Here is a 27063-nt window from a genome sequence, read left to right as displayed (position 1 = left end):
CCTTTGGACTGGTTGCTGCAAATGCTATGGGTATGTTTGAAGTCAAACTGGATACACATTTGTTGTTTTGAACATATGGGAAAGGGCTTATAGGTATTATAAACACTAATCCTGGACATGCAAGATCAGTAAGGTCAGCTATTAATTCAACAGAAATGTTCATGTAGATAGTCGCCATTGCCGTATCTTTCACGGGCTGATGCTAATTCCCATTTAAGCCCATTTTTTCAGCTACATCAATCATCCATTGAAGTTATGTTCAGTGATCAAAGAAATACTGCTAATGGGAGATAAACATCCATCTCCCTTTATATTTACTTTTTCTGGAAATTTATTTGACCAGTCTTTCGTGCAACGTTAATTGTACTAACTGGAGTCTGCATCAGACCTCTCTTTCTAAATTGCATTGATGATATCCTGCTGGGATCTTCTTCTTATTGGGCATTCAGATTTATAGTGAATCCTAATCTAATTTGGTGACAAATCTTTCCATAGATTCAGTGTCTGATCAACCACTGAATCCCACTATATCATTTGCAGCAATAGGCAGTCTGAACAAGGATCTCGACCAAAATGTCTCCTATTCGTGTTCTCCAGAGATGCTGCCTGACCCGCTGAGTTACTGCAGCACTTTGTGTCTTTTTTGCAATCTTTCATTAATTGTGGATAATTGACAAAAAATAATGGGAATACAAATCTTTTCTAATCTGTGAACCATTTCAAAAGTCAGGAATAAAGCTAGGCATAAAGTCAGCACTGAGAGGTTCCATGTGGAAATATATATATATCAAGTCCGATGTATATGTTCCATATGAGGCATTGAACTGCTGAATATACAGAAGTAATAACATTGAATAGTAACACTAACTGACTTATCTGGATACGTTACATCCAAAAACATTTGAAAGCTTGTAATGTTCTAATAAATGCAGAACCAAGGCTGTACCAAGTGGCTCTCAAGATCAACAGCGCCTGGTTCCATAATTACCCACTTTCTTCATGTCCTCACCTCGAACTCTGACATTCTCACAGTTCACCAATAATTAGGAGATACATGGTAACTGTCTCCTCAAATGTAATTATAAATTCAAAATAATGTTTTCCTTCTCAATGTCATGCTGGCAAGGAAAGAAGTGCTATTGACTAATATGTATTTCATAATGAGGAAGAAGATATCCTACAGTTATATTAATGTGTCTTACTGCACTACATTTACTGCAGTAAAATACAAAATGGATGGGTGATATTTAGTTGAGCTACTTGTAGGTTCCACGTTTTAATTTCCTTTTTTAACTGGCTTTCACATTAATTGTCTTTACTTTGCACTGAACGTTATTCCCTTATCATGTAGCTATACACTGTAGATGGCTAGATCGTAATCATGTATTGTTTTTCTGCTGACTAAATAGCACGCAACAAAAGCTTTTCACTGTATCTCGGTACATGTGACTATAAACTAAACTGAACTACTGAACTAGGAATATTTCTCTAAAACTACATGTTCTTTAACTTCTGCCCATACATATAAAATTCAATCACTTGTACTGTGAAGCTGATTTTATTTCTTTTTTCAATTTTATTTTAGGAACTAACGAGAAAGTAATCATTGAAATCCTGACACACAGAAGCAACTGGCAACGCCAAATGATCTGCAAAGAATATAAGGGAACCTGTGGTCGTGTGCGTATTAACATTCAGGCTATTTAGATAGGCCGTCAGTTAATGGTTAAATTTTGGCTTCACGGCTGGACATTTGACATGAAAATAATACATACAGATCAATGGTCACTATGGTCAGTGGTTGAAGTATTGTATTTGGCCAGAACAAAATTTGTTTTTCTGTAGTAAGGTTATTTTTTTTACCTTCCCTTTATATTAGGAACATTATCCATCATTTCTGACAATGACACTGCACTAACAAGGATGTGAAGGTTTCCAGTCAAGAATTAAGACGATTGTCGTTATTTTGCCGCTTGTTCATAGTTCTTGCCCCTTAATTCAACTTGGGACCAGTTCATAACACGATAACACAAAATCATGCGAGGAATAGATCGGGTAAATGCACAGAGTCTCTTGCCCAAAGTAGGGGAATCATGGACCAGAGGACATAGGTTCAAGGTGAAGGGGAAAAGATTTAATAGTAATCCGAAGGGTAACCTTTTCACACAAAGTGCGGTGGGTGTATGGAACAAGCTGCCAGAGGAGGTAGTTGAGGCTGGGACTATCCCATCCTTTAAGAAACAGTTAGACAGGTACATGAATAGGACAGGTTTGGAGGGGTATGGACCAAGTACAGGCAGGTGGGATTAGTGTAGCTGGGACATTGATGGTCGGTGTGGGCAAGTTGGGCCGAAGGGCCTGTTTCCACACTGTATCACTCTGTGACTCTATAGCTACATCTGTAAAGTTACCATAATGGTGAATCAAACACATATACTTATGCTCTCTGGTAAATCCACTGACAACCCATCCAACCCAATTAGTAATTATATTGTTTTAAAAACACACTATTTGAGCTTGCTAAAATTCTTTTCCTTCAAATGTCTGATTTGCTAGTATAGTTTCTGCTATTTACCACCAACATTTTTAATGATGAAATTAATGATGGATTAAACTCATCAGGGGTTATTTTGGGAACTAGCATGAAAGGAAGTGGGGGTGTTGAGGAAGGGGGAGTGGGAGTTCATTGTGATGGTCAAAATGGACAAGTGATACACACCTCAATCTAAATACAGAAAACAATTTTAAAGTGCTGGTTTTCTGTGCCTATATTTTGCTTCCAGAGAACCATGTGAAATTGAGTGTAATATTTAATTTAATATATTAAAATAAGGGATATAAAACAAATGCGACACGTGGTAAATATGCACTAGCGATAAATGTGTCTTCATGCTAAATGGTTGTAGGAATGTTGGTTGGCCCTTGTGCTCCTCTAACTCTCCTAACATTCACTCCAACTGACTCCACAAGCCAAATCTTGTTTACTGCCAGCAAAGACCAACCCCTCTGCTCTACCCAGCCCCACCAGGACCCCACAGTGTGAGAGCAATAAATGTTCAAAGAATCTGAGATGGGTTTATGTTCTGCATTTTCTTTGTTTTCTTTGAAATATTCAGCACTGGCAACATAAAAGCCAGAATTGTGTTAAGGAAGTCTGATGTTAACAAGTTATTTCGGTCTGAACCATTGCCAAAGGGACCAGATGTTTTAGCAGAAAAGTTTAACTTCCAGGTGTATGGTTATTTGATTGCACAAAGCAACTGAACATGAACATGCCAGCAAAGGTAGCCTCAGGACGTTTACACTTGTTCAAACAGAGCAGAAAGCAAAACTGAACCAAGAATTATTATGCTTTTATCATGTTGTAACACAACAATATTTTAAATCAATTGGTAGTTTTTTTTTATTAATGAAGAATTCGATGTTGCTTGGCCATAAACTAGAAACATAGATACCTACTTATTAAAACTGCCCTATGTTCATTTCCATTAATTTGCCTTTAACATAGCAATTTATCTGTGATGTGTCTGGTCAATTGAATAACAAATATTCTTGATGAATGGGGGAGGTGGGGAGTTCAGTTGAGACAGCTATGGGCAATGTTTGTTCCTCAAACAATGCACTCAGTTTATGAATTGATAATTTATTTATTTGCTGCGCTTGCCCACAAGAAAACAGTGTTGACATGAAGGGTTGATTAGTTGCGATGTGCTTTAGATGAGCTGAGAATGTGAACAATGGTACATAGTCAGTCACAAACAAATAGGAAGCACATGTAAGCTTTAGGAAGCTGAACTTAGACAGGATATTTGAGGATTATAAAGGGAGGAGGAGAGAACTTAAACGTGGAATCAGGAGGACTAAACAGGGCCATGAAATATCCTTTGGGTGTAGGATTAAAAAGAATCTCAGGGTATTTTCCGAATACATTAAAAACTGGGGAACTAGGCACAGGGTAGTCACAAGGAACCACAGATGCTGGTTTACTAACAAAGCCGAAGTGTTGGAGTAACTGAGCAGGTCAGGCAGCATGGAGAACATGTGTGGGTGACATTTCTATTGGGAGGGTAGGGTGGGGGGGGGGGGAGAAAGCTGGTAAAGAGGTGGTGCAGGACAAAGTCTGATCGGTGGATGCAGGTGAGGGTTTTTTTTTAGATTGGAAGATGGTTGGATAAAGGACAGAGATGAAAAGACAAAAAGTGTGAAATAAAGATGAGGAGAGGAGGTGTAAAATGTGAAACCAGATGAAGGAATATAAGGGCAAGGGGATACAGGAAGGCAAAATAGAGAGGCTAGGACCATTCAAGGACAAATGAAGGAATTTATGTCAGGAGCCAGAGAAAATGGGCAAGGTACTAAACGAGTACAATGCATTGGGATTCTCAAAAGTAATGGACATGGAGGAATGCAGGACCTGGGGGAGGTATGCTGATATTCAAGGGTGCGTCATTATCAAGAAGAAGGAGGAGGTGCTGGCTCACTTGAAGATGTTAAAACTGGGAAAATTTCTCATAGACTGACGGGGTCGATCCTAATACATTGAACGAGGAGATTGCTAAGGCATTGACGGAGATCTTTGTTTCCCCTCAAACCACACGTGAGGTCCCAGAGGACTGGAGAGAATACAATGTTGTTTCTCTGTTTGAGTACGGAAGTAGAGATAAACCTGGAAATTATAGGCTGATCAGCCTCGCGCCAGTGATAGGGAAGATGGAGAAGATGCTTTGGGATAGGATTTGGATGCATTTGAAAGAGAATGGGCTAATTAGGGACAGAGTGCATGCCTTTGTCTGCGGCAGGTGTTTTATTGAATTTTTTGAGGAGGCATTGAAATGGGGCAGTGGTTGTTATGTCCAGGGACTTTAATAACATTTTCAACAAGATCCAGAAGATCAATGCACATGTGATCCATACAGATTGAATTCAAAATTGGTTTGGCGATAGAAGAGTGGGTGTTATTCTGATTGGAGATCTGTGACCAGTGGTGTTCTGCAAGAATCAGTGCTGGAATCTATATTGCTTTTGATTATATATAAATTATTGCAAAATGAAAATGTAGGTGGGATGATTAGTAAGAGTGCAGATGACACAGAAATTGGTGGAGTTGTCGGTAATTAGGAACGTTGTCAGCAGGACATGGATTAATTGGAAATTTGAATAGAGAAATGGCAATTGCAGTTTAATCCAGACGTGTGAGGTGTTGCACATCGCAAAGTCAAATGTAAGAGGGAAGAACATGGTAAAAGGCAGAACACTTCAGAATATTGATGTACAGAGGGATCTTGGAGTGCAAGTCCATAACACCCTGAAAGTGGAAAACGAAAGAGTTGAAAATAAGGTGGGTTATTGGGTGTAAAAGTTTGGAAGTTACAATTTATGTACAGTTTACAATCCATCCCATTACAGGAAGGATATGGAGTCTTTGGAAAGGGTGGAAATGAGGTTCATCAGAATGTTGCCTAGATATGAGAGTATTCGCTGCAAAGAGCTATTGGACAAAGTTGGATTGTTTTCTCAGGAGTGTCAGAGGCTGAGGGACAACCTGATAAATGTATACAAAGTTATGAGAGGGATGGATAGGGTCGATAATCTGTTTTTATTTATACTGTATCAAATAGTAAAGGGCATAGCTTTAATTGGACAGGGTGGAAGTTTAAAAGAAGGAATGAGGCAAGAATTTTACACACAAAATTTGAGGTGCCTAGAAAGCACTGCCAGGAGAAATGGTGGTAACAGATAAGGTGGCAACATTGGAGGCATTTAGACAGCCACATAAACAGAGGGGGATTGAGGGATACAAAACATTTGCAGGCAGATTAAAATTTAATGTTTGCTGTGCAATTTAAATTGGCTTCATAGTCAGCACAGACATCATGAGCCAAAGGATCTGCTCCTGTGCTGGACTGCTTTATTTAAATGCAGTGTGGGATATCAGTGTGGGAAATACTGTCAATGGTAGCCGTAGAATTAGTAGTAGAGTAATTAAGTTTAAAATGGCTCCACAGTTTCTTTTGCATTTTTATTTCATTGCTGTTTGACTGTTATTTTTTTTTAAATCAGGAATTGATTGATGATTTAAAAGGTGACACCTCGGGTGACTTTCAAACTGTGTGATCATTGCTCTGATGACGCCACCAGCAGTATTTGATGCAAAGGAGTTAAAAAGATCAATGGAGGTCGGTTTGATTTTGTTTTGGATGTGAATTTGATTTTCATTCATTCAGAAATCAGATTGTCAATGTATCATTTGTTTCAAAAACTGGATCTGGCACCATCTGTATGAACTAACTAGGAGAAGATCAGCTGGGCCTGTTTTGATAAAACACATTTATGTCCTCTGCCCTCAGACTTCAGTCATTAACATCTGAGAGTTGTGAGGGATTCCTAAGTGAATTCTTCATAGTGTGATTGCTTCAAATCTTGGCTTACTTGTCTAAATGATAAATGTTAACAAAAGGAGATAAAAAGAATAGTAAATTTGTTCTTCAAATAACTGAACTTAAAAAGAGATGGGTGTTAAGTCAAGAGACTGTCAAGAGTGTTTAATAGAAATATGTACTGACAATGAAACAATGAGAATTTTGCAGCAGCTTAACCTATAACGCAATGCAAATAGACAAATAATCAAAAACTCAATAAATTTATAACCAGATGCCAGTGCAACAAAAAAACAAAAGACCATACTGCAACCAAAGACGCAGTCCATAGTTGAACTCCATTACCAACCCTAAATTCCATTAAGTACACAGGTACTTCATTTCCATTAGCAACATCATGCAATATTGAATAGTGAGACTGTCAAGTTCACAATATTTAAAAGCCTGTTTGCAAGTTCCTACTGGAGGAAGTGGTTCATAAAGGAGTTAGAAATCGGAGAAAGACGGGCTTAAATTAATGTGCACCCCAGCAGCCTCTGTTCCAGCCATTCAGAAACATTCAAATGCCACCACTTTGGCATTTTGAATCAGTGCCTGGTTTGGCACTCCCGTTGTTCCATGTACGGGAGTAAGTCAGCAATATAATACATCTCTTACCATTACTAGACTTGGTGAATGACCTGGCTTTCATATGCTGTTTTTTTGCTCTAGCGCCTTCCCATTGCTGTTTTAAATGTTATTGTCCAAATTCAAACGAAATGTAGGAACTTAGAAATTATAGTGTATCAATAATGATACAATAGCATGTATTAATGTTCAATTAGAAGAATGGTTTCAGTAGTGTTTGTCATTGAGGGATGCAGCAAAGACACAGGCCCCATTCAGTCAATGACCATCAATCCTTATTTTGCCTAATCCCTATCCAAGTTGTGTTCCCCTCCACATTCCCATCAACACCCCACCTTCTACCTGCGCCCTGAGGCAATAGGTGTAGGTTTATTATTGTCACAAGTACCGAGGTAAAGCATAATGCTTTGTGTTGTATCCTATCCAAACAGATCAGATAATACAATCCATAAATACAAAGCAAAGGGAAAGATACAGAGTCCAGAATATAGTTCTCAGCATAGTAGTGCATTGTTTCCATAGACAAAGTCCAATGTTCACAATTGAGTAGAGGTGAATCGGACAGCATTCCATTTGATGCTCATAACCAGTGTCTATTATCTGTTGTTTTGTGCTGCCATAACATGCCTGAATTTTCAGTGGACTTTGCACGGAAACCAACTTTGAACTGAAGGATGCAGAGGCGAGTTTATCTGGCGGTCATGTTATTGTTCTCAAATGGAGACCAATTGTGTCAATGTTCTGATGGAGGAAGTAATTTATCATCATCCTACTGAAAGCTCAATAACATACTGCAGCTGCAGCTAATAAACTGGGATGTGCCTGGAATAAAATGGGAACCAATATATGTCAATACATGGATGGAAACAAAAATAAGTGACAAATAACTTTAAAGCTAAGTGAGTGTGGCTGCACATGTAAAAAAGTAGAAAGGAATTGAACACACTGTCTAAACGTTCCAATCTATCGCAGTCTAAAATCGAACCAAATAGGTTTCATTTTGTCTAGGAAAGTTTTCATTTTCCTGGACCTTATGGTTTATTGTGCTTGGGCAAACCAGTATAGCCAAGCTTGGAATATTGGAAAGTCAGCATGTAGAATAGCCTTGCAGTATGATACTTCTATAAGCTTGGGGTGATAAATTGTGAAATGGTAATTTGTGGATTGGCACCTGATACAACTGGTCAAATGGCAGAGAACTGAAGAGACATCTAGTTGTACCTGTACATTGACTGGATCTGCCTGGACCCAGTACACTTCTTGGACTCACTATTCACAGTTCCTACCCAGCCACATTTTCTCCAGACAAGATGACCCATGACAGTTTTAGTGCAGAGTGTACTGAAACAGACCATTTGTAAGAGTCGTCAGGTTTTGGCACCATTTTCAAAGTCTCAGCTGCAGCTGTCCATAAAGGCCCGTTGCAGCCATCACATCCATCCGGATCATATCACAAACCATTGTCCCTCTTCTTGCCCGGCCACCTTCAGCCATTGTGCTCCAGGAGCGCCTTCCACAGTTGACCTTGAGGGCGCAGAAGGTTCATGTTGCATCTCTAAACTAAACTGAAACTACAAAACATTATTCATAAATTATACATTGAACACATAAAATTTCTAAACTAAAGAGTATGCAGAACAACAAAATCACAATGAGAGATAAACAAGTTTATGGTAGTGCTAGAGATGGCATGTCGTGTTCTATTGTCAAGGTGGGATTAGAGTTGTGCAGGTATGTTCAAGAACCAGATTGTTGTAAAAAGTACCTGTTCTTGAAACTGGTAGTTGGGACCTTAGGTTTCGGTACATCCTACCCAATGGTAGCAGTGAGAAGAGGGCAGGGGTTGGAAGGTGGGTATCCTCGATGATAGTTGCCAGCTGTGCCTCATGTGGTGTGCTTTCCATGGAGGGGAGAGCGTGCCAGTGATGGAATTGCCATACCAGGCCATGATGTAATCAGTTGTTCTACTTTCCACAGTATATCAGCAAAAGTTTGTTAGACTATTCACGGACATAACAAATCATTTGAAATTTGTAAGAAAGTAAGGCACTGGCATGCCTCCTTCTTGATTACATCTATTTGCTGGGCACAGGACAGATTTCCAAGATGTTAACACTCAGGAACTTGAAGCTGTAACTCGCAAAGTATCTAATTATGGTGAGTTTATGTGTTATGGAACAGAAGTAACTGAGGAAGGTCACCGGGCTCTTCTTGAGCACCAGTAGAATAGATGCCCTTTTCAAACAGGTGGGAACCTTATACCGTAGAAGCAAGAGGTTAAAGATGTCCTTGAATACTCCAGCTAGGACCATACAGGCCTTTACTATTCGGCCAGGTATGCCGTATGAATTGGATGCTTTACATGGATTAAATTGCATTTTGGAGGAAATCTGAGGATAAAGAAATTGCCTCAGAAGTAATGGGGTTCACTATATTTACAAGGAACCTGGACAACAGCAGAAAGAGTTGTAATTACTCAGCTACATGGATGCAGATCTTGGTAGTTGGAGTGACACAGATGCTCTGTTGGTGAACTGTTCTCCTTTTGTGCCAGAATTTTCAATGATTCCATTAACTACTTTTTTTAAGCTCTCGAGCAAATATTCTTACTCAATTTTATTTTTCTTATCCACTTTATGATTCTCAGTAACGTTCGAGTTTTTATTTTCACTGTAAACATTGAGCGCTTTGATGAAATCTTAGACTCTCAAACCCGCACAAACCTGCAGACTTTAATTTATGATTTTGCAGGCACCTGCTTTACTGATACTTGGATTTCTGCCACACAAGATTACACAGCAGTTGAAGATTTTGCCAATTCTTGTAAACATTGCAGAGATCAAAGAAACTGAAAAATAGGTGCATGAGTAGGCCATTCGGCCCTTCGAGCTAGCACCGCCTTTCAATATGATCATGGCTGATCATCTAAAATCAGTACCCTGTTCCCTGAGTGAATTGGCCTCCACTGCCTTCCTTTGCAGAGAATTCCACAGGTTCACAACTCTCTGGGTGAAAAGGTTTTTCCTCATCCTCATCTCAGTCCTTGGGACAGGGATAATGAAGAAAAGATACATAGAAGTAGAGTTAACCTCAACTTGACATCTGTTCTAAAATTTCCTTTAATTTAATTTTTTAGGGTCCTGGCACAAATGAAAATGTTTTGATTGAAATCCTCGCTTCAAGAACCAACCAGCAATTAAGAGAAATAAGGGACGCCTACCAAGGAGGTTGATATTTGTTTTCATTGCATTCAGTACTTAAAAAGAGCCTGAGTTTTCCCAATTCAGGGTTCAACAAATATTTCTGTGCTTTTAATTTTATTTGGAATCCACGTCAGAAGATGAGCTGGAATTGTATAAACTTAATCAGTAGATTCAATAGTTGTGACAGTAATCATTGCAAATGCTTCAAAAAGTACCCCATCAATGCATTGATTAAACTGATAGTGTGATTAAAATATACCATCAATTTATCATCCTCCTGCAGATTTTTCCTAACAGATTAACAACTAAAATCAATGTTCTATAGAGCTCCTGGAACAATAAAATGTACTAGTTGCTGTCTGATGCTAATTAGGTAATTGGGTAACTCCACCAGCTTGTTCCCATTTACAGTGAGAATATTATTGATCAACTAGACCAAGTTGGACGGACCCATTGGGTCCCTGTCATGCGGGAGGCCTGGTCCTCCAACACACCGCATTCCCCAACGCAATATCCACCACTCACCCATAGCCCCCACAGGAGGCCTGGTCCACCAACGCAACCTATTCCCCAATGCAATATTCCAACACTCACTGTTTCCCCAACGCAATATTCCACTACTCACCCATAGCCCCTAGTTGCGCAGGGGGGTGGGGGACTCATTTCCCCTTGTCCCCCAGCACTCCCTCCCCCTCCTTTTCACCCTCCCTCTTTTTAAACTTTAAAAAAATGACTTTTCACTTTAAAAATCCAATTGCTGTCAGGACTCAGTGTCCTGTGATTTGCAACATTGTAACTGGCAGGGCCAGCAAGTGCAATTGGGTTTTTTATAGTGAAAAGTTAAGTCGGTAGTTTATATAAATGAGATCCCATTGTGACGTCATAGCTGCTAACTGCCACTGTAACTTGAACTGATTTTTCTCAAACTGGATTTTGTAAAGTTTAAAATTGTCACTAACTTGTAAAATATACCATCAATCTGAACTAAACTTGATATGACACACCACAGGACAATGGTGAGTAAGATGGTCCAAACATTGTAGTGCTATCGTGTAATGTTTTGGCATAATTCAGGGCATGACTCACTCACACACAAACATGCACGCAAACAGAGTCACAAAACAAACAAGATGAGAGTTTTAGTAATATATAGATTGTCCGAGTTCATCTTTATGCTTTTTATTATATTTCTTAACTGTAAATAATTATCATTCTCATATTTAGAATCAACATTTGTGCAGCAAATTGGCACAACCTATAGAACAACTAGCTCAATGTTCCAGTGACACAGGTTCAATTCTAACCTCTGGTGAAGTTTGTGTGGAGATTATACATTCTGCATGTGACTGAGTGGGTTTTCCTCTTGTGTTGCATGCATGGAATAAAGGGGGATATGGTCCATGTGCAGGCAAAGGTGATTCGTTTAACGGCATAATTGTCAGCAGGGACTTTGTGGGCTGAAGGGCAGATTCCTGTGCTAGATATTCTATCTTCTATGCTCCAGTTTCCCCCCTTATCTCAAAAATTAGCAAATTGTTAGGTTAATTGGTTACTGTAATTTGCCCCTTGTTTAGTTAAGTGGTAATCGGAATGGAAGGAGCAGGGAGCAGTTGATGGCAAGGTGGGGAGAATTGGTTACAGTGGAAATTTATGAGCAATGTTATCTGACGTGGACTTGATGGGTCATTTAACTTCCAATGCAGTAAGAAATAATTAATTAATGAATAGTTCATATGTGTGCTTCCTTTTTCTCTGTAGAATTATTTCCTTATCTGCTTCTTAAGATTCTGACTCAAATTTTTAAATGTTTCCCCCATGTTTTAGACTTGCCTTTCAGCAGAATTAATATCTTTCAACCGAGCTGAAACATGTATCTGTATATATTAAACTCAGATCAGACCATCTGTTAACCTAAATTCCAGGAAATAGTTTGTTTTATAATTCTTTGGAACTCTCTTTTTCAAAGAGTGAACATAGAATGATACAGCACAATAATAGGCCCTATGGCCCTCAATGTGTGTGTCAAACATTGAGATGGTTTACCAGACTGATTCCTGGGATGTCAGGACTGTCTTATGAAGAAAGACTGGATAGACTTGGTTTATACTCTCTAAAATTTAGGAGATTGAGAGGGGATCTTATAGAAACTTACAAAATTCTTAAGGGGTTGGACAGGCTAGATGCAGGAAGATTGTTCCCGATGTTAGGGAAGTCCAGGACAAGGGGTCACAGCTTAAGGATAAGGGGGAAATCCTTTAAAACCGAGATGAGAAGAACTTTTTTCACACAGAGAGTGATGAATCTCTGGAACTCTCTGCCACAGAGGGTAGTTGAGGCCAGTTCATTGGCTATATTTAAGAGGGAGTTAGATGTGGCCCTTGTGGCTAAGGGGATCAGGGGGTATAGAGAGAAGGCAGGTACGGGATACTGAGTTGGATGATCAGCCATGATCATATTGAATGGCGGTGCAGGCTCGAAGGGCCGAATGGCCTACTCCTGCACTTAATTTCTATGTTTCTATGTTTCTATGTAAACATGAAGTCAAGAGCGGGCATAGACACAAAGTGCTGGAATAACTCAGCGGGTCAGCACCACCACAGCAGCAAGGATGGGTGACATTTCGGGTTGGAACCCTTCTTCCTACATTTAACGCCTAGAGCAATTCTACATTGCCTAGAGCAATTCTTATCTGCCTGCAAGCATTCCATATTGCACCATTCCCGACATATCAATATACAAAAGTCGCTTGAATTTATTGTATCTGCCTCAACCATCGTCCCAGGCAACGCATTGCATGCACTCAGCACCCTCTTTGTATATTAAAAATAAACCTGCCCTGCACCTCCATTAAACATTGGCCTTCTCGCATTAAGGCTATGCCTTCTGGTATTTGTTTGTTTTTTCAATCTGGGAAGAAGATTCTGACAGTCCAAACTATCTATGGCTCTCATAATTTTATATACCACTACCAGGCCTCCCCAGAACTTACGGTACTTCAGGGAAACAATCTAAGTGTGTCCAACCTCTAAATCTGTCCATACTTTACCTGTCGCTAATACCCTTGAATCCAAGCATCGTTCTGGTAAACCTCAACTGTCCACTTTTCAAAGCAACCACATCCTTCCTGTAATGGGGCAACCAGTACTGCATGCAATACTGCAAATGTGGCCTAACCAAAATCCTATAAAGCTGCATTATGACTTTCTGACTCTTATAACTCAATGCCTTGACCTATGAAAGCAAGCATACTACTGTATACACCTCCTTTACCACTATTTATTTGTGTTGCCACTTTCAGGAAATTATAGATTTGAACCCCAAGATCCCTTTGAACATCAATGTTGTTAAGGGTCATGCCATTCATTGTATATTTTCCTCTTATATTTGTCCTCCCAAAGTGCAACACTTAATACTTGCTCAAATTAAATTCCATCTGATTTTTATCTGCCCATTTCTGGGGCTGATTTATATTCCACTGTACACTTTCTCAACCTTCCTCACAGTCTATTACTCCATCAATATTATCAGCCATCTACAAAATTACTAACCAAACTGTGTACGTTTATATCCATGTTATTTACATATATCATGAATGGCAGACATCCCAGCATAGATCCTTGAAGAACTCCACCAGTCAGGGACATCCAAACGGAATGGAGTCCTACCACCACAGCATTCTATCAGTAAGCCGTTTCTCAATCCATATGACAAAGTCACTGTTGATCTTAATCTTCAGCCAACCATGGGAGACCTTATCAAATGCCTTGCTAAAATCCATGTACGCAACATCCACCGCCCTACTTTTCATCACCTTCTCAAAACACATGATCAATATAATAAGACACCACCTGCCATGCAGACTGCCCTTAACCCATTTTCTTCCAAATGGGAGAAAATCCTATCCTGAGGAATCCTCTCCAATAGCTCCCCTACCACTGATGTGGCCTAGAATTCCCTGGATTCCCTCTACTTCCCTTGGAGCAACATTAGATACTCTCCAGTCCTCTGGGACCTTACCTGTAGCTGGAGAAGACACAAAGGTCTTTGTCAAAGTTCCTGCAATTTCCCCTCTAGCCTCCCTCAATAACTTAGGATAAATCCCTCAGGTCCTGGGGATTTATCCACCTTAAAGCTCTTCAAGACCCCCAAGACCATCTCCTCCTTAATCTCCATCTGCCCTTGCACACTAGTGTTCGCCACATGAATCTTGCTATCCTCCATGTCCTTCTTGGTGAAAAGAAGGTTTTTGGACCTCGCCTACATCCGCAAACTCTGAACATATTTCCTTCTTTATCCATAAACGGTCCAACCTTCTCCCTATTTAGACCATTCACTTACTCTAAATGAATAATCTGCTTGTATTTCTATCTCTACTTTCTAACAATGTTACTCCCTTTCTATCATTGGCAAGTTTGGAAATTTGGATTGTATCCCACGAACAGAATCATAGAATTGAATTGAATTGAATACATTTTATTAGCCAAATATGTATACATTACAAGGAATTTGCCTTGGTGCTTTGCTTGCAAGTAACAACATGATATACAGTAGACAATGAAAAATGAAACATTATAATTTAAATATGTGAAGAATGAAAGAAAATACCAGAGCACAAGGAGGCTACAGACTTTTGGCTGTTGAGTAGAGCTACTGCTCGTGGGAAAAAAAGCTCTTTTTATGTCTAGCTTTGACAATCCGGGGTCACCTTACAGTGCTTCAAAGAGTTTGTGGCCAAGGTGAGAGGGGTCAGAGGTGATCTTACCCGCTCGCTTCCTGGCCCTTGCAGTTTACAGTTCATTGATGTGGGGAAGGTTGCAGCCAACAACCTTCTCAGCTGATCGAATGTTGTGCTGCAGCCTCCGGATGTCATGCTTGGTGGCTGAGCCAAACCAGACCATGATGAAGAAGGTGAGGACAGACTCTATGATGGCAGTATAAAACTGGACCATCATTGCCTGTGGTAGATTGTGTTTTCTCAGCTGCCACAGGAAGTACATCCTCTGTTGGGCCTTTTTGACTGTGGAGTCGATGGTCCCTGAAGATGATGGTTCCAAGGAACTTAAGTGACTCCACAGATATGACTGTGGTATTGTTGATGGTGAGTGGGGGAGCTCTCCTAAAGTCATTAATAAATACAATGAATGACTGAACTCCAAGACAGGTTACAATCGGTTATCCCTATCCTTTTAATCCAGTCTTGAGTAATCAATAATTTGGCTTCAAATTCGGACGTCAATTTTAATTATCAGATTATTTTGAGCAGCAAATGTATTGATTATTTTAATCCCCTCAGATCATATAAACAAATTAAATATTTTATACTGAATGGACTTTTTCCTTTTAGTGATTATGTAGAATATGTATTTGGAGTAAATACACAGCTTTGCTTACTGCTTGGGAAGAGATAATCAGCAATATTGTACGCATATTATATGGGTATTGGCATAAATAATTGCAATCAGTGCAAATTTATGGTTTCACATGTGCTACACTGAGAAATCTGAACTCTCACTTCTTATTCCTGATCAAACGCTCCTCCTTGGGTTTTGGTAGTTCCACTTCTGCCTGATGAAAACATAAATTGAGTTGATTAGGCAGCAAGCTGTTATAATCTTTCCAGAGTAGAGCCATGATATAAAGTGCCCAAGGAAACTGTGATGCTCCCCATTGAATTTTCGGAGTGGTGCTCAGGATTTCCCATTTTTAGTGGCACAAAGTAGTAGCATGTTATTAGTCAAATATGAAAATATAATGTTGGGGATTTCCTTGGGTATCTCTGACCAAAAACTAATTCCCATATTCACTATTACCAATGTCACATGTTTGGGGAACTTCAAGAATGTGCCATTACAAATGTAAACCTCCATAATGAAACTAAATTTAATTAAAGCTGAGGGCACTATCGGTTGATATGAATGCAACAAGAAACCTGTTATCATTCAGGATTCTGGAATAAAAATAAGCAATCCATTGACTTGGGAAAATTGTAATGATGTGGATTCCTTTCTACCTCAATAAGATCTGCCAGACTGTCCTGGCTCACAGGAAGCCAAGAATAGGCATCAAGGGGTCATTTTCTGATTAAGTAATGAGTGCTGTGCCAAAGGGACTGGGATTGGGGCCCCAACTTTTTCAAATACGTATAAATTACTTATAACCATATAACAATTACAGCGTGGAAACAGGCCATCTCGGCCCTCCTAGTCTGTGCCGAACACTTATTCTCACCTAGTCCCATCTACCTGCACTCAGACCATAACCCTCCATTCCTTTCCCATCCATATACCTATCCAATTTATTTTTAAATGATAAAATCAAAACCTGCCTCCACCACTTCCACTGGGAGTTCATTCCACACAGCTACCACTCTCTGAGTAAAGAAGTTCCCCCTCATGTTACCCCTAAACTTCTGTCCTTTAATTCTCAAATCATGTCCCTTATTTGAATCTTCCCTACTCTCAATGGGAAAAGCTTATCCACGTCAACTCTGTCTATCCCTCTCATCATGTTAAAGACCTCTATCAAGTCCCCCCTTAACCTTCTGCACTCCAAAGAATAAAGACCTAACTTATTCAAACTTTCTCTGTAACTTAGTTGCTGAAACCCAGGCAACATTCTGGTAAATCTCCTCTGTACTCTTTCTATTTTGTTGACATCTTTCCTATAATTTGGCGACCAAAACTGTACACCATACTCCAGAATTGGCCTCACCAATGGCTTGTACAATTTTAACATTACATCCCAACTTCTATACTCAATGCTCTGATTTATAAAGGCCAGCACACCGAAAGCTTTCTTTACCACCCCATCTACATGAGATTCCACCTTCAGGGAACTATGCACAGTTATTCCTAAATCCCTCTGTTCAACTGCATTCTTCAATTCGCTCCCATTTACCATGTACGTCCTATTTTGATTTGTCCTGCCAAGATGTAGCACCTCACACTTATCAGCATTAAACTCCATCTGCCATCTTTCAGCCCACTTTTCCAAATGGCCTAAATCTCTCTGTAGACTTTAAAATCTACTTCATTATCCACAACACCACCTATCTTAGTATCATCTGCATACTTACTAATCCAATTTACCACACCATCATCCAGATCATTGATGTATATGACAAACTTGGAGAAGGCACCAAAGGATGGTTGCTGAATTTGTTGATTGCACTGAAAATTAGTAAATTGTTAGGAGGCTGTAAAGGGATATCGATGAATCAAGTGAGTAAAGATCAGCCAAATAGAGTAATGGTGTGAGTAAATATGAAATTGTTCATTTTGACAGGAAAAAAATAAAAAAGCATATCATCTGAACATTAAGAGCTTGCAGATCTCTAATATATGAATAAACGATAGTGCCCCTGTTCATAATTCATAAAAATGCCAATGTGTAAGGTATTTGGGAAAAGTAATAGACAGCTGGCAGCTTTTTCTAGGAGAATTGAATATAGATCATGTTACAGTTATGTAGCACATTGATGAGATTACATCTAGAGCACTATGTACAGTATTTGCTTTATATGAGGGAGGATGTCAATGCATTAAACTGTTCTGAAAAGGTTTACTAGCTTAATGCCCCCAATGGTGCATCATATTAAGAGAGAAAAGTTAGCATTGTATCGTTAGATATTGGAAAGTAAGGGACATTTAACAGAAATATAAAATATCCTAATGGATCTTGACAGGGTGGATGAGTAGAAAACCTGTGGGAATCTAGAACTTCTGGCCATGGTTTAAAGCTGCGGGGTCTCTCACTGAAGATGAAGTAACTGCAGGGTTCAGCTTCCCAAATGCAGGCTTTCTGAGTGGCCACCCATGCCGTCAGACACCTCCCTGGATCTTCCAGCCAGAAGTATATTTGCACACACCCACACTGTGCTCCACGAGAGCACTAAGCACCTGTCCTCTTTACCTTGGAGTGTGCTCATCCCCTGTAAACACATTCAGAAGCTGGGCAAGTGATGTGACTCCTTAAGGGCAGCTGATTGAGGACAGAATTGCATGAACCCCTGCTGCTAATAATAAAAAGTTGACTCGTGAATGGCTGAGGTTTCTGAAACCAAGTAGCACAATTTTAAAATGGGCACAAACAAATTTTAGTTCAGTTTCTGGGGCTTTTCAAAAACAGGATAGGAAGGTGCTAACGCTGTTTTAACACTGGACAACCAGTACTGATGAATTTCAACTCCCCTTTAACTTGTAACTTTTTTCGGTCTTGGTGGTTAAGAATAATATCAGCAGCACTATGCTTTTAACAGTAATGCTTAGTGCTGGTGGGTCTCACTTAAATATATTAGCTACACACATTAGTATGTTATTGATATCTTTGTTACCAATATACTTGTTATCTTTTGCAAATGTCGTTAACTTATTATTCTCCAAATTGATTCAAATTTTTCATTTAAAATATTTTATTCAATTTATTGTGATGTTAGAGATGGTCTCTTGTAATTTCTTGTATCTTGTACTACGAGCATATTTGCTTTCTGCAATTCTTTTCAATGAGGGGGGAATAAATGTTTACACCTTTCTCCGCAAATAATCTTTTCCTAGAATATAAAAGTGACTTGGCAAAGGACATTGCTGAAGAAACATCAGGAGATCTTAAAAGAGCTTTACTCATCTTGCTGGAGGTATTGCATCAAATAACTATTTCTCTGAATATCAACCCATTGCATGTTTTATCACACAGGCAGCTGGGAAACCTCTTTACCACAATTGAAAAGGTCCATACGAATTTTACCAAAGTATACCATCCACAAGAGTGGATAATCATGTTATGGATGACTTAAGAATTTATTTATATAGCACTTTAGCATGCCTGCAGGATACTCAAGGTGCATTACAAATTTCAATTACTTTTGAAGTGCAATGACTTCAAATAATCTATTTTCTTTGAGGACATTTACTATTTTAAAAACAGAGCATGCCAGCCAGTAATAGGCTGGGTGGCTTTTTGGATTGTGGGCTTGTTTTAGTATTTTAGGTCTTCATCTAAAAACATACGATGCCCGTGCGCCTCAACGCTACGACGAGGTCGCGTAATTTGCGTGGCAAGGACACGTAAGTGGGACAGGCCCTTTAGGGTTGAGACTTTGATCAAACTTGAAAGATAACTAAATAATTTTAGAGGAGAAGAGATTAAATGCCTGCAGGAAGAATTTGGCTTCCAAGTGTTAGGACATTGGAGCATCTCTCATACTGAGTGTTACACAATCACTGAGTAGATATTGTGCAATATCTTCATTATTTTGTTTAATACCAGGCTCGCAGGGATGAAAACTGCCAGGGTGTGGATGAAAGACTTTTTAAAACTGATGCAGAGGTAAGCTATGGTATAAATTAAGAAGTCTGATTAATGATGGCTTATTATTATTATTTAAAATGCTGCCTGAATACTCCCCAGCACCACTTACAAAAAAATATACCCACTATTTTAATACATTTTCCAAAAGTGACATCTTGATATTTGAGCTTGACCACAATCACTTCTGAAATGAGCTACATTGCACATTAATGGAATCTTCTGTACATAATTCTCATTGTACGAACTAGAGATACAATTTTGCAAATATGTTGCTATATTTTGGAAAATATGAATTCATCAACTGCTGAACAAAATAAAATTGTTAAGAATACTGTGGTATTATTCAGACTCTGATTTGAATTGAATATTGAGATTATATCAAATAGTTTTGTTAGAGTGAGGAGCAACGGATCAAGTACCGATTGGAAAGTAAGTCCTCTCCCACTTACAACAGCACTAATTGATACTAACAATTCAGTTTCAACACTTGCACTCCATTAGCTATACAAATAAAAATTGAGAATCTATAAACAGCCATTATCTTTTTGCTTATTCCAAATATATTGATTAGGAAATATAGGTGAAGTTCCATTCGGCCCTTCGAACAACCGCCATTCAATGTGATCATGGCTGATCATCCACAATCAGTAATACCGTTCCTGCCTTCTCCCCATATTCCTGACTCTGATTTGTGAATTGAATGACCTTGAGATTTAGTGCTCACTGCATTCTGAGAACCTGTCTGCATGCACTTCTGTTAGAATAGAATAGTTTCTTTATTGTCATTGTAACATGAACCATGTACAACGAAATTTAAAATGTCAGCCAGTCAGTGCAGCATTCAAACATTTCTAAAAGCTAACGATACATACAAGGTAAAATATTAAAGATAAACAACTAAATAAATATCACGGACAAAGCACGCATACACACCCAACCCTCCATCCTTCTGTCGATTCCACAGTTACCACAGTCCCTTAGTCTGTATCGCCCCTGCGTTCCTTGGCGGCTACATTTAGTGCTTTTATAGCAGTGGGGTAAAAACTGTTTTTAGTCTATTTGTCCTTGTCCTTGTAGATCTACCGTCTGCCTGACGGCAACAGTTCAAAAAATGTCCTTTATGATTCTGGGAATCCTCCAAGGTAAACAGCAGCCGACATCCTCTGGGCATTGTTTGGCCCTCTGGAGCGCTTTCCTCTGAGCCGCTGTGCAGCTTGTACCACACGCATACACAGTATGTTAGTATGCTCTCAATGAGTTCAGCAGCAGTCTCTGAGTGATGTTATTCTTCCTGAGCACCCTCAGGAAGTGCAGTCTCTGCTGGACCTTTTTCAACAGCGCAGTGGTGTTCACGCTCCTCGTCAGGTCCTCCTCAATATGGATCCCCAGGAAGCGGAAATCCGCCACCCTCTCTACACAGTCCCCTCTGATAGTCAATGGTACCATGTCCGTTTTGTTCTTCCTGAAGTCTATTATTACTTCCTTTGTCTTTAAGGTGTTGAGGAGCAGGTTATTTTCTTCACACCGCACTGTCAGCTGCTCCACCTCATCCCGGTAGGCGTACTCGTCCCCCCCGGAGATGAGTCCCACCACCGTAGTGTCATCCGCAAATTTGACAATGGTGTTGCTGTGGCTGTCACGGTGTGAGTGCGACTGGCCGGTAGTCGTTGAGGCTGGAGATGTTGGTTTTTTTGGGCAAGGGGACTATGGTGGAGGACTTCAGACAGGGTGGGACAGTGGACTGGGCCAGAGACTGGTTAAAAATCCTTGTAAAGACTCCAGCCAGCTGGTCTGCGCAGTCCTTCAACACGCGTCCAGAGACGCCGTCAGGACCAGTAGCCTTCCTCAACATTTCTCAAGATAATTTGGCTTATTGGTTTGCAAAAATTAATTCAGAAGTGTTGATTTTCCAATGAAAGAAGAAACTGCCAGGACTCTCATGCAAAATTGCTAGAATATCTGAGGTAAATCCAGCAGTAGGATATTTGCTCCTCAGAAAAGCGACATATCAAAGGAATACATGCACTGAAATTCAAAAAGTAATCTCCAACAATTGGACAGGAAAATTGTTAAATCCTTCTCTCCTAATGAGATTCAGATCTTTGCAAATGCTTCATTTTGTGCTATTTTAGCAAACAATGTCATTGTCTTCGGAGTGCATTACAGATAACAAACAGACTTTTGTTTCTATAATTGATTAATTAGTAAAATTCCATTTTAAGATCTCAAATTCTTCTTGCTTATTTGTTTTGTGATTTCGTTATCTGGTCCTTATGAAGTAAAAAGGAAGTGATGTCCCGGTTTTTAACATTTTGCATTATTCTTAGTTCTCAATCAAAAAAATATTTCACTGGGTCCCTCAAAAAAATGTAAAATGAGTAAAACTGTTTATGAAGTCTACTCCTTCAAACATAGCTTGTGTAAACTGCACAAGGGATGGGTTCTTGCCAGCATGTTTCATTGTTACAACCACTCTAGTTGTATTCATTACTGTGACCATTTAAATTTTATATTCCAGGCACTTTTCAAAGCTGGTGAGAAGAGATTGGGAACAGATGAAATTAAGTTTATGGAGGTCTTGTGCTTAAGGAGTCCTTCGCAGCTACAAATGAGTAAGAGATCATTGTTTCCACTGTTTCCATTTCCCTCCAAAATCTGAATTAAAAAAATAATGAACTATATTTGTGATTTTCTTTGTGTTAGCTTTTGATGAATATAAAGTCATAACAAACAAGACCATAGAAGAAAGCATTACAAGTGAAATGTCTGGAGATCTGAAGAGACTGATGTTGTCATTGGGTGAGTCAAACTGACACACAAGCTTCAGCATTGTTGATCTATATGTGTGTGTATGTGACTGTGTGCGCACATTTCTTCTATTTTCCCTCTGATTTTTATTACTTCCTCCTTCGAAAGGTGAATCTGTCTTTTTTGTGTTTTAGTTGTTTTTTGGGTGCTTTGTGAAAGCAGTTACTGCCATTGGTTATAACTTGGCTGTGGTGCCTCATGAAAGAGCATATTCAAGCCTGGGTAGTGGATGTTTGACCAGATGGGTTTATACAGCTGACTTCCTCCTGCACTTCCAATTAATTGCTGGATAGTGATCTGAGTTGCTCGGGGCTTATTCCATCCTCTTCCAATTTAGGAATATTTAAAGCGAAAGTGTTTTTGATAATGTTGTCCTCAGTACAACACAATGAAGAACAATTCTTTATTGAGTCAGCCTCGGGGTTTCAGAAAAGTACACGCCTTTTTGACAAATTTCCAATGACTTGATCCAAAAAGTAATAGACTCAAAAGGAAATTGTGAAGTTGAATGAACAATAGAAAGATAACTTGATTAATTATAGCATGGTCAGGCAAAAAAAAAGAAATTACAATGTCTTTCTAAACCTGAGCTAACTAAAATGTTACTGACATACTAAATCCCATTGTGCTATTATCTCAATGCTTTCAGGACTCAAAAGATTTATCTTTAAACACTGTCTTAATTCAAATTTAACTTTCAACCTCCTATCATGTTTTAAAATCCCTTGAGAGTTAATTACCCCCTTTCTGTATAATGTCCCGAGCCCAGAAACACTCTAAGATTTCCATGTTCCCACAATTCTGGTCAGCTGTAGATCCCAAGTTTAATTGCTGCACCATTTGTGGTCAATCTCTAAGGCCCTAAGTTGGAATTTCCTTGTTAGCCCCTCTGTCTCTTCACCTTTTAACTCGTGTAAGGCACCTCTTAAAACCAACCACTTTGACTGAGCTTTTGATCTTCTTTCATATCCTTGTATGTAACAGGGCATAGAAGAGCTTTTGATTGATAACGCCCTTGTAAGACATATTTGTTATGCTGAACCCAAAGTACTTGTTCTGTTCTTCTTATATCCATGACAAGTTTTGGAATTTAAAAAAGATAGACATAAAATGCTGGAATAACTCAGCGGGATAGGCAGCATCTCTGGAGAGAAAGAATGGGTGCTGTTTTGGGTCGAGACCCTTCTTCAGACCCTTCTTCCAATTCATTCTCTCTCCAGATGTTGCCTGTCCCGCTGAGTTACTCCAGCATTTTGTGTCTATCTTTAGTGTAAACCAGCATCTGCAGTTCCTTCCTACACACTTGAAATTTAAGGAAGTGGAGAAAGTAAAATACTAGTAATGGGAATTATCCAAAAGGTCCTGCTATTAAGGAAAGTCAGATATCAGGAGTGCAATTCAATTCTGTTAGAGTTCACCCTCATAAACTCTCTATAAATTTCCAGTGGTGCAGAGGACAGTTGAAGAAGTCAAGTTGCATTTATTGGCATATGCACATGTACAATGAGGTACAGGAACAATGAATATCTAGCTTGAGCAGCATCTGCAGGCACATAGACCCAGTCAACACACTAAAACATAAGTTAAACATAAATCACACACACTGCAAATTCTGCAAGATATTAAAAGAAAAAATCTGCAAGAAACAAAACATTATTACAGAACACAATTAGAAAAGCATGTCCATGTTAGTCCAAGAGGTGGGCTGCAGTGTCCTATGGCCAGTGTGGGATAGGGGCTGTGCAGATCAGTTCAAAGACCTGATAGTTATGGAAAATAGCTGTTTATAAACCTGGTGGCGTGTGACTTCAAGCTTCTGTACCTCCTGCCTGATAACTGCATTGAGAAGAGGGGATGGCCTGGATGGTGGTTACCCCTAATGATATGTACTGTCTTCCTGAGGCAGTGCCTCATGCAGATGTTTAGACATCTACCTAAAATGAACAACATTATAGAATGAATAGTTTTTTGATTTTGTCCCAAGTAGCAATGTGGGAGGTTTGATGATGTGTCACAGTTTTTTTTCACAGCAGCTATAAAGAAGTCTTGTGAAAGGAATCAGAAGTGAAATCTTAAGATTAGATTAGATTAGATTAGGTAGCCTTTATTGTCATTCAGACCAAAGTCTGAACGAAATTGCAGCAGTCATACATATAATACAATAAGAACAACAACAAACACACATTAACATCCACCACAGTGAGTCCACCCAGCATCTCCTCACTGCGATGGAGGCAAAAGTCTTAGTTCTTTAGTCTCTTCCCTCCTCTTCTCCCTCTGCACTGAGGCGATACCCCCCGGGCGATGTTATAAATCAGTCCCGTGGCTCAAACACCGCGGCCCGGGGTGTTCGAAGCTGCCGCCCACCAGTCCTGCAGACGCAGCCGCTGGCCCGCAGCCGAACCCCGGACTCAGGCCACAACCGCCAGAACACCGTCCCAGCCACCCTCACGTGAGTACCGTACCGTCTTCAGTTTAGAGGAAAAAGATAGAATTTGGGGATATTTCTCTTTGAGATCATGAAGCACATCACATGTTCCATGCACAACTCTTTCAAACTGTGCCAGGGATCAATAACCTCCCATGAAAATCTGCAGGAAGTCTTCTGTTAGGGCCCCATACATCAAAATCCTTTCATTTTAGGAGTGAATAAACCACATCAAACGAATTGTCCAACATGTCCTTTTATGGAACAATTGGCAATAGATAAAATGGGAATATCATTAAAGTCCTTGGGATTACTCCAGAATCTGTGAGTACTGGTTTTGGAGAGAATGAATTATGCAGAATTATATTAAGTTTACAGCACATTAAAGAGCCATTCAGAACAAATAAGTTTCTCTAATGTGTGTATACACAATACAAGTCATGTTCACATCATTGTACAGCATGCTGGGTTTTCTTGAAAAGAAATGTTGATGGTTCTGTGTAGAACTGTCAGTACTTTCCTCTCTTCTGTCAAGAAGCTTTAGACTTCTGAACAAACTTCCACAAATTGGGAATTCCTGAACTTCCCCACAGCTCACTGCTGGAAAATTACCCAAAAATTACAATTAACAAGATGCAATTTAAGTGACTATTCATTTCAATGGAGAAGGGAGTATTCAGAAATAAAATAAAATTTCAGGCAGTTGATACTTTTCTTACTTGTGTTTGCTTCGGTGTATTTTAAATATATTTGTGCTTTCCACTTTTTTTCTTTTAAAATGTAACTTATAGAGTAAATTAATTTTAAAAGATTGTAAATATCAAAACCCTTCTTTAACAGCTCTGACAGTGGGATCAGTCTGGGCAGGAAGCTTAACAAACTGTCAAAGCGTTTGGAGGCGTTGGCTTAATCAAGCCCTGCCATGAGGAACGCCTCCTTGTGATCCAGGGTCAGATCAGTTATCATGGACCAGGTTTCACACAAGTTACTTATGGATCCAACTGTTGTGGGAAATAACGAATGCTGATGACTTTCTGCTCCCAGAAAATGTACAACCAAGAAGTCCTATTGTCCTTTCTTTAATGCTAGGCAACCAAGACTCCAAGACGTCCATTATTGAAGCTGCAAGCCCCATGTTGAGAAAGGGTTCATTATCATTGAGGTGTTTGCCTGTAGCTATACAAATGTTGAGAGATAATCTCTCTGACCTCACCATGGAAAATCAATAATGCAATACCATTTGATGGAAGAGGAAGACATCATTCAAGGACTAGATAAAAAGATGAAATCAATCAGGATTTTGAAAAGGGTTGATGCATTTTTCTCCAGAAGCCTGAGTGATGACTTTATGATTATGGAAGGATTAGATGAAGCTGACGTGGTGGAAATGTTTCCATAAGAGTGTGCAGGATTCAAATCCAGGGGTCATAAAACCAGACCGAAAATTAGGATTCAAAGAAGAATTAAGGAAAATGTATTTTTCTAGGCTCCATTGAAAATGGAAGTAACTTCTGCAAGTAAAACTATTACGGTGTATAATGTGGAAACAAGGAAGTAAAGATGCATGTTTATGTTGCTACCTATCCACGTTCTCCAGGGATGCTGCCTGATCCGCTGAGTTACTCCAGCATCTAGTGTCTTTTGTTTTTAAGGTGTGCTAGACTAAGTGGGACCCGTTGGGTCCCTGTCACACGGGAGGCTTGGTCCCCCAACGCAACCCGCTCCCGAACGCAATATTCCACCGCTCTTTTGATTAGAAAAATATATATATATATATACTGAGGGGGAGATAGTGAAGTTGTTGTGCTATTGAGGGGGAGAAAGCGGAGAGGAGAGAGAGGGGCGGGGGAAGTGAGAGGGGAAAGAGGTGGAGAGTTGGAGAGGGGACAGAGAGAGAGGGGACAGGGGACAGAGAAAGAGGGGGGAGAGATGGGGAGAGTGGAGAGGGGAGGATTGTGCCCATTGTGATGTCATTGTGGCAGTCGGCAGCCAGCTTGAGAGCCCATTGTGATTGATGAAATATGAGAGCAATTGTGACATCAGTCGGATTTTTTTTCTCAAAACTGGTTGAGTTTGGGTTGTTTTTTAAATTTCAAGGATCAAAAAGTTCAGAAATATAGGTGGAAATGCGACGGGAAGATGTTTATCACCTCCACAGGGGAAAAACATGAGTAGAATGTGTGAAAATGGGAAGGCTGTGGTCTAACATTTGGAAAAAATAGGAATTAACCAGATTGTGCCCAGATTGTGCCTCTCTCTCACACACTCACACACTCACACACTCACACACACACAACGAAGACTTTTAGTAATA

General features: G+C 39.6%; 1 protein-coding gene across 1 annotated transcript in view; it reads left to right on the top strand.

The window, feature by feature from the left end:
* Window positions 1-27063, top strand: part of anxa3a (annexin A3a) — a 66584-nt gene that overhangs the window by 26610 nt on the left and 12911 nt on the right. The window contains 8 exon segments of the mRNA XM_055640289.1: window positions 1586-1680; window positions 6061-6108; window positions 6111-6176; window positions 10141-10231; window positions 18760-18839; window positions 19472-19531; window positions 22032-22125; window positions 22217-22312. Of these exon segments, the coding sequence (XP_055496264.1) occupies window positions 1586-1680; window positions 6061-6108; window positions 6111-6176; window positions 10141-10231; window positions 18760-18839; window positions 19472-19531; window positions 22032-22125; window positions 22217-22312 (630 nt within the window).

Source organism: Leucoraja erinacea, chromosome 1 (assembly GCF_028641065.1).
Source record: "Leucoraja erinacea ecotype New England chromosome 1, Leri_hhj_1, whole genome shotgun sequence".
NCBI lineage: Eukaryota > Metazoa > Chordata > Chondrichthyes > Rajiformes > Rajidae > Leucoraja > Leucoraja erinaceus.
The sequence above is the reverse complement of the archived record's forward strand: the minus strand, read 5'-3'. Positions and strand labels throughout refer to the sequence as shown.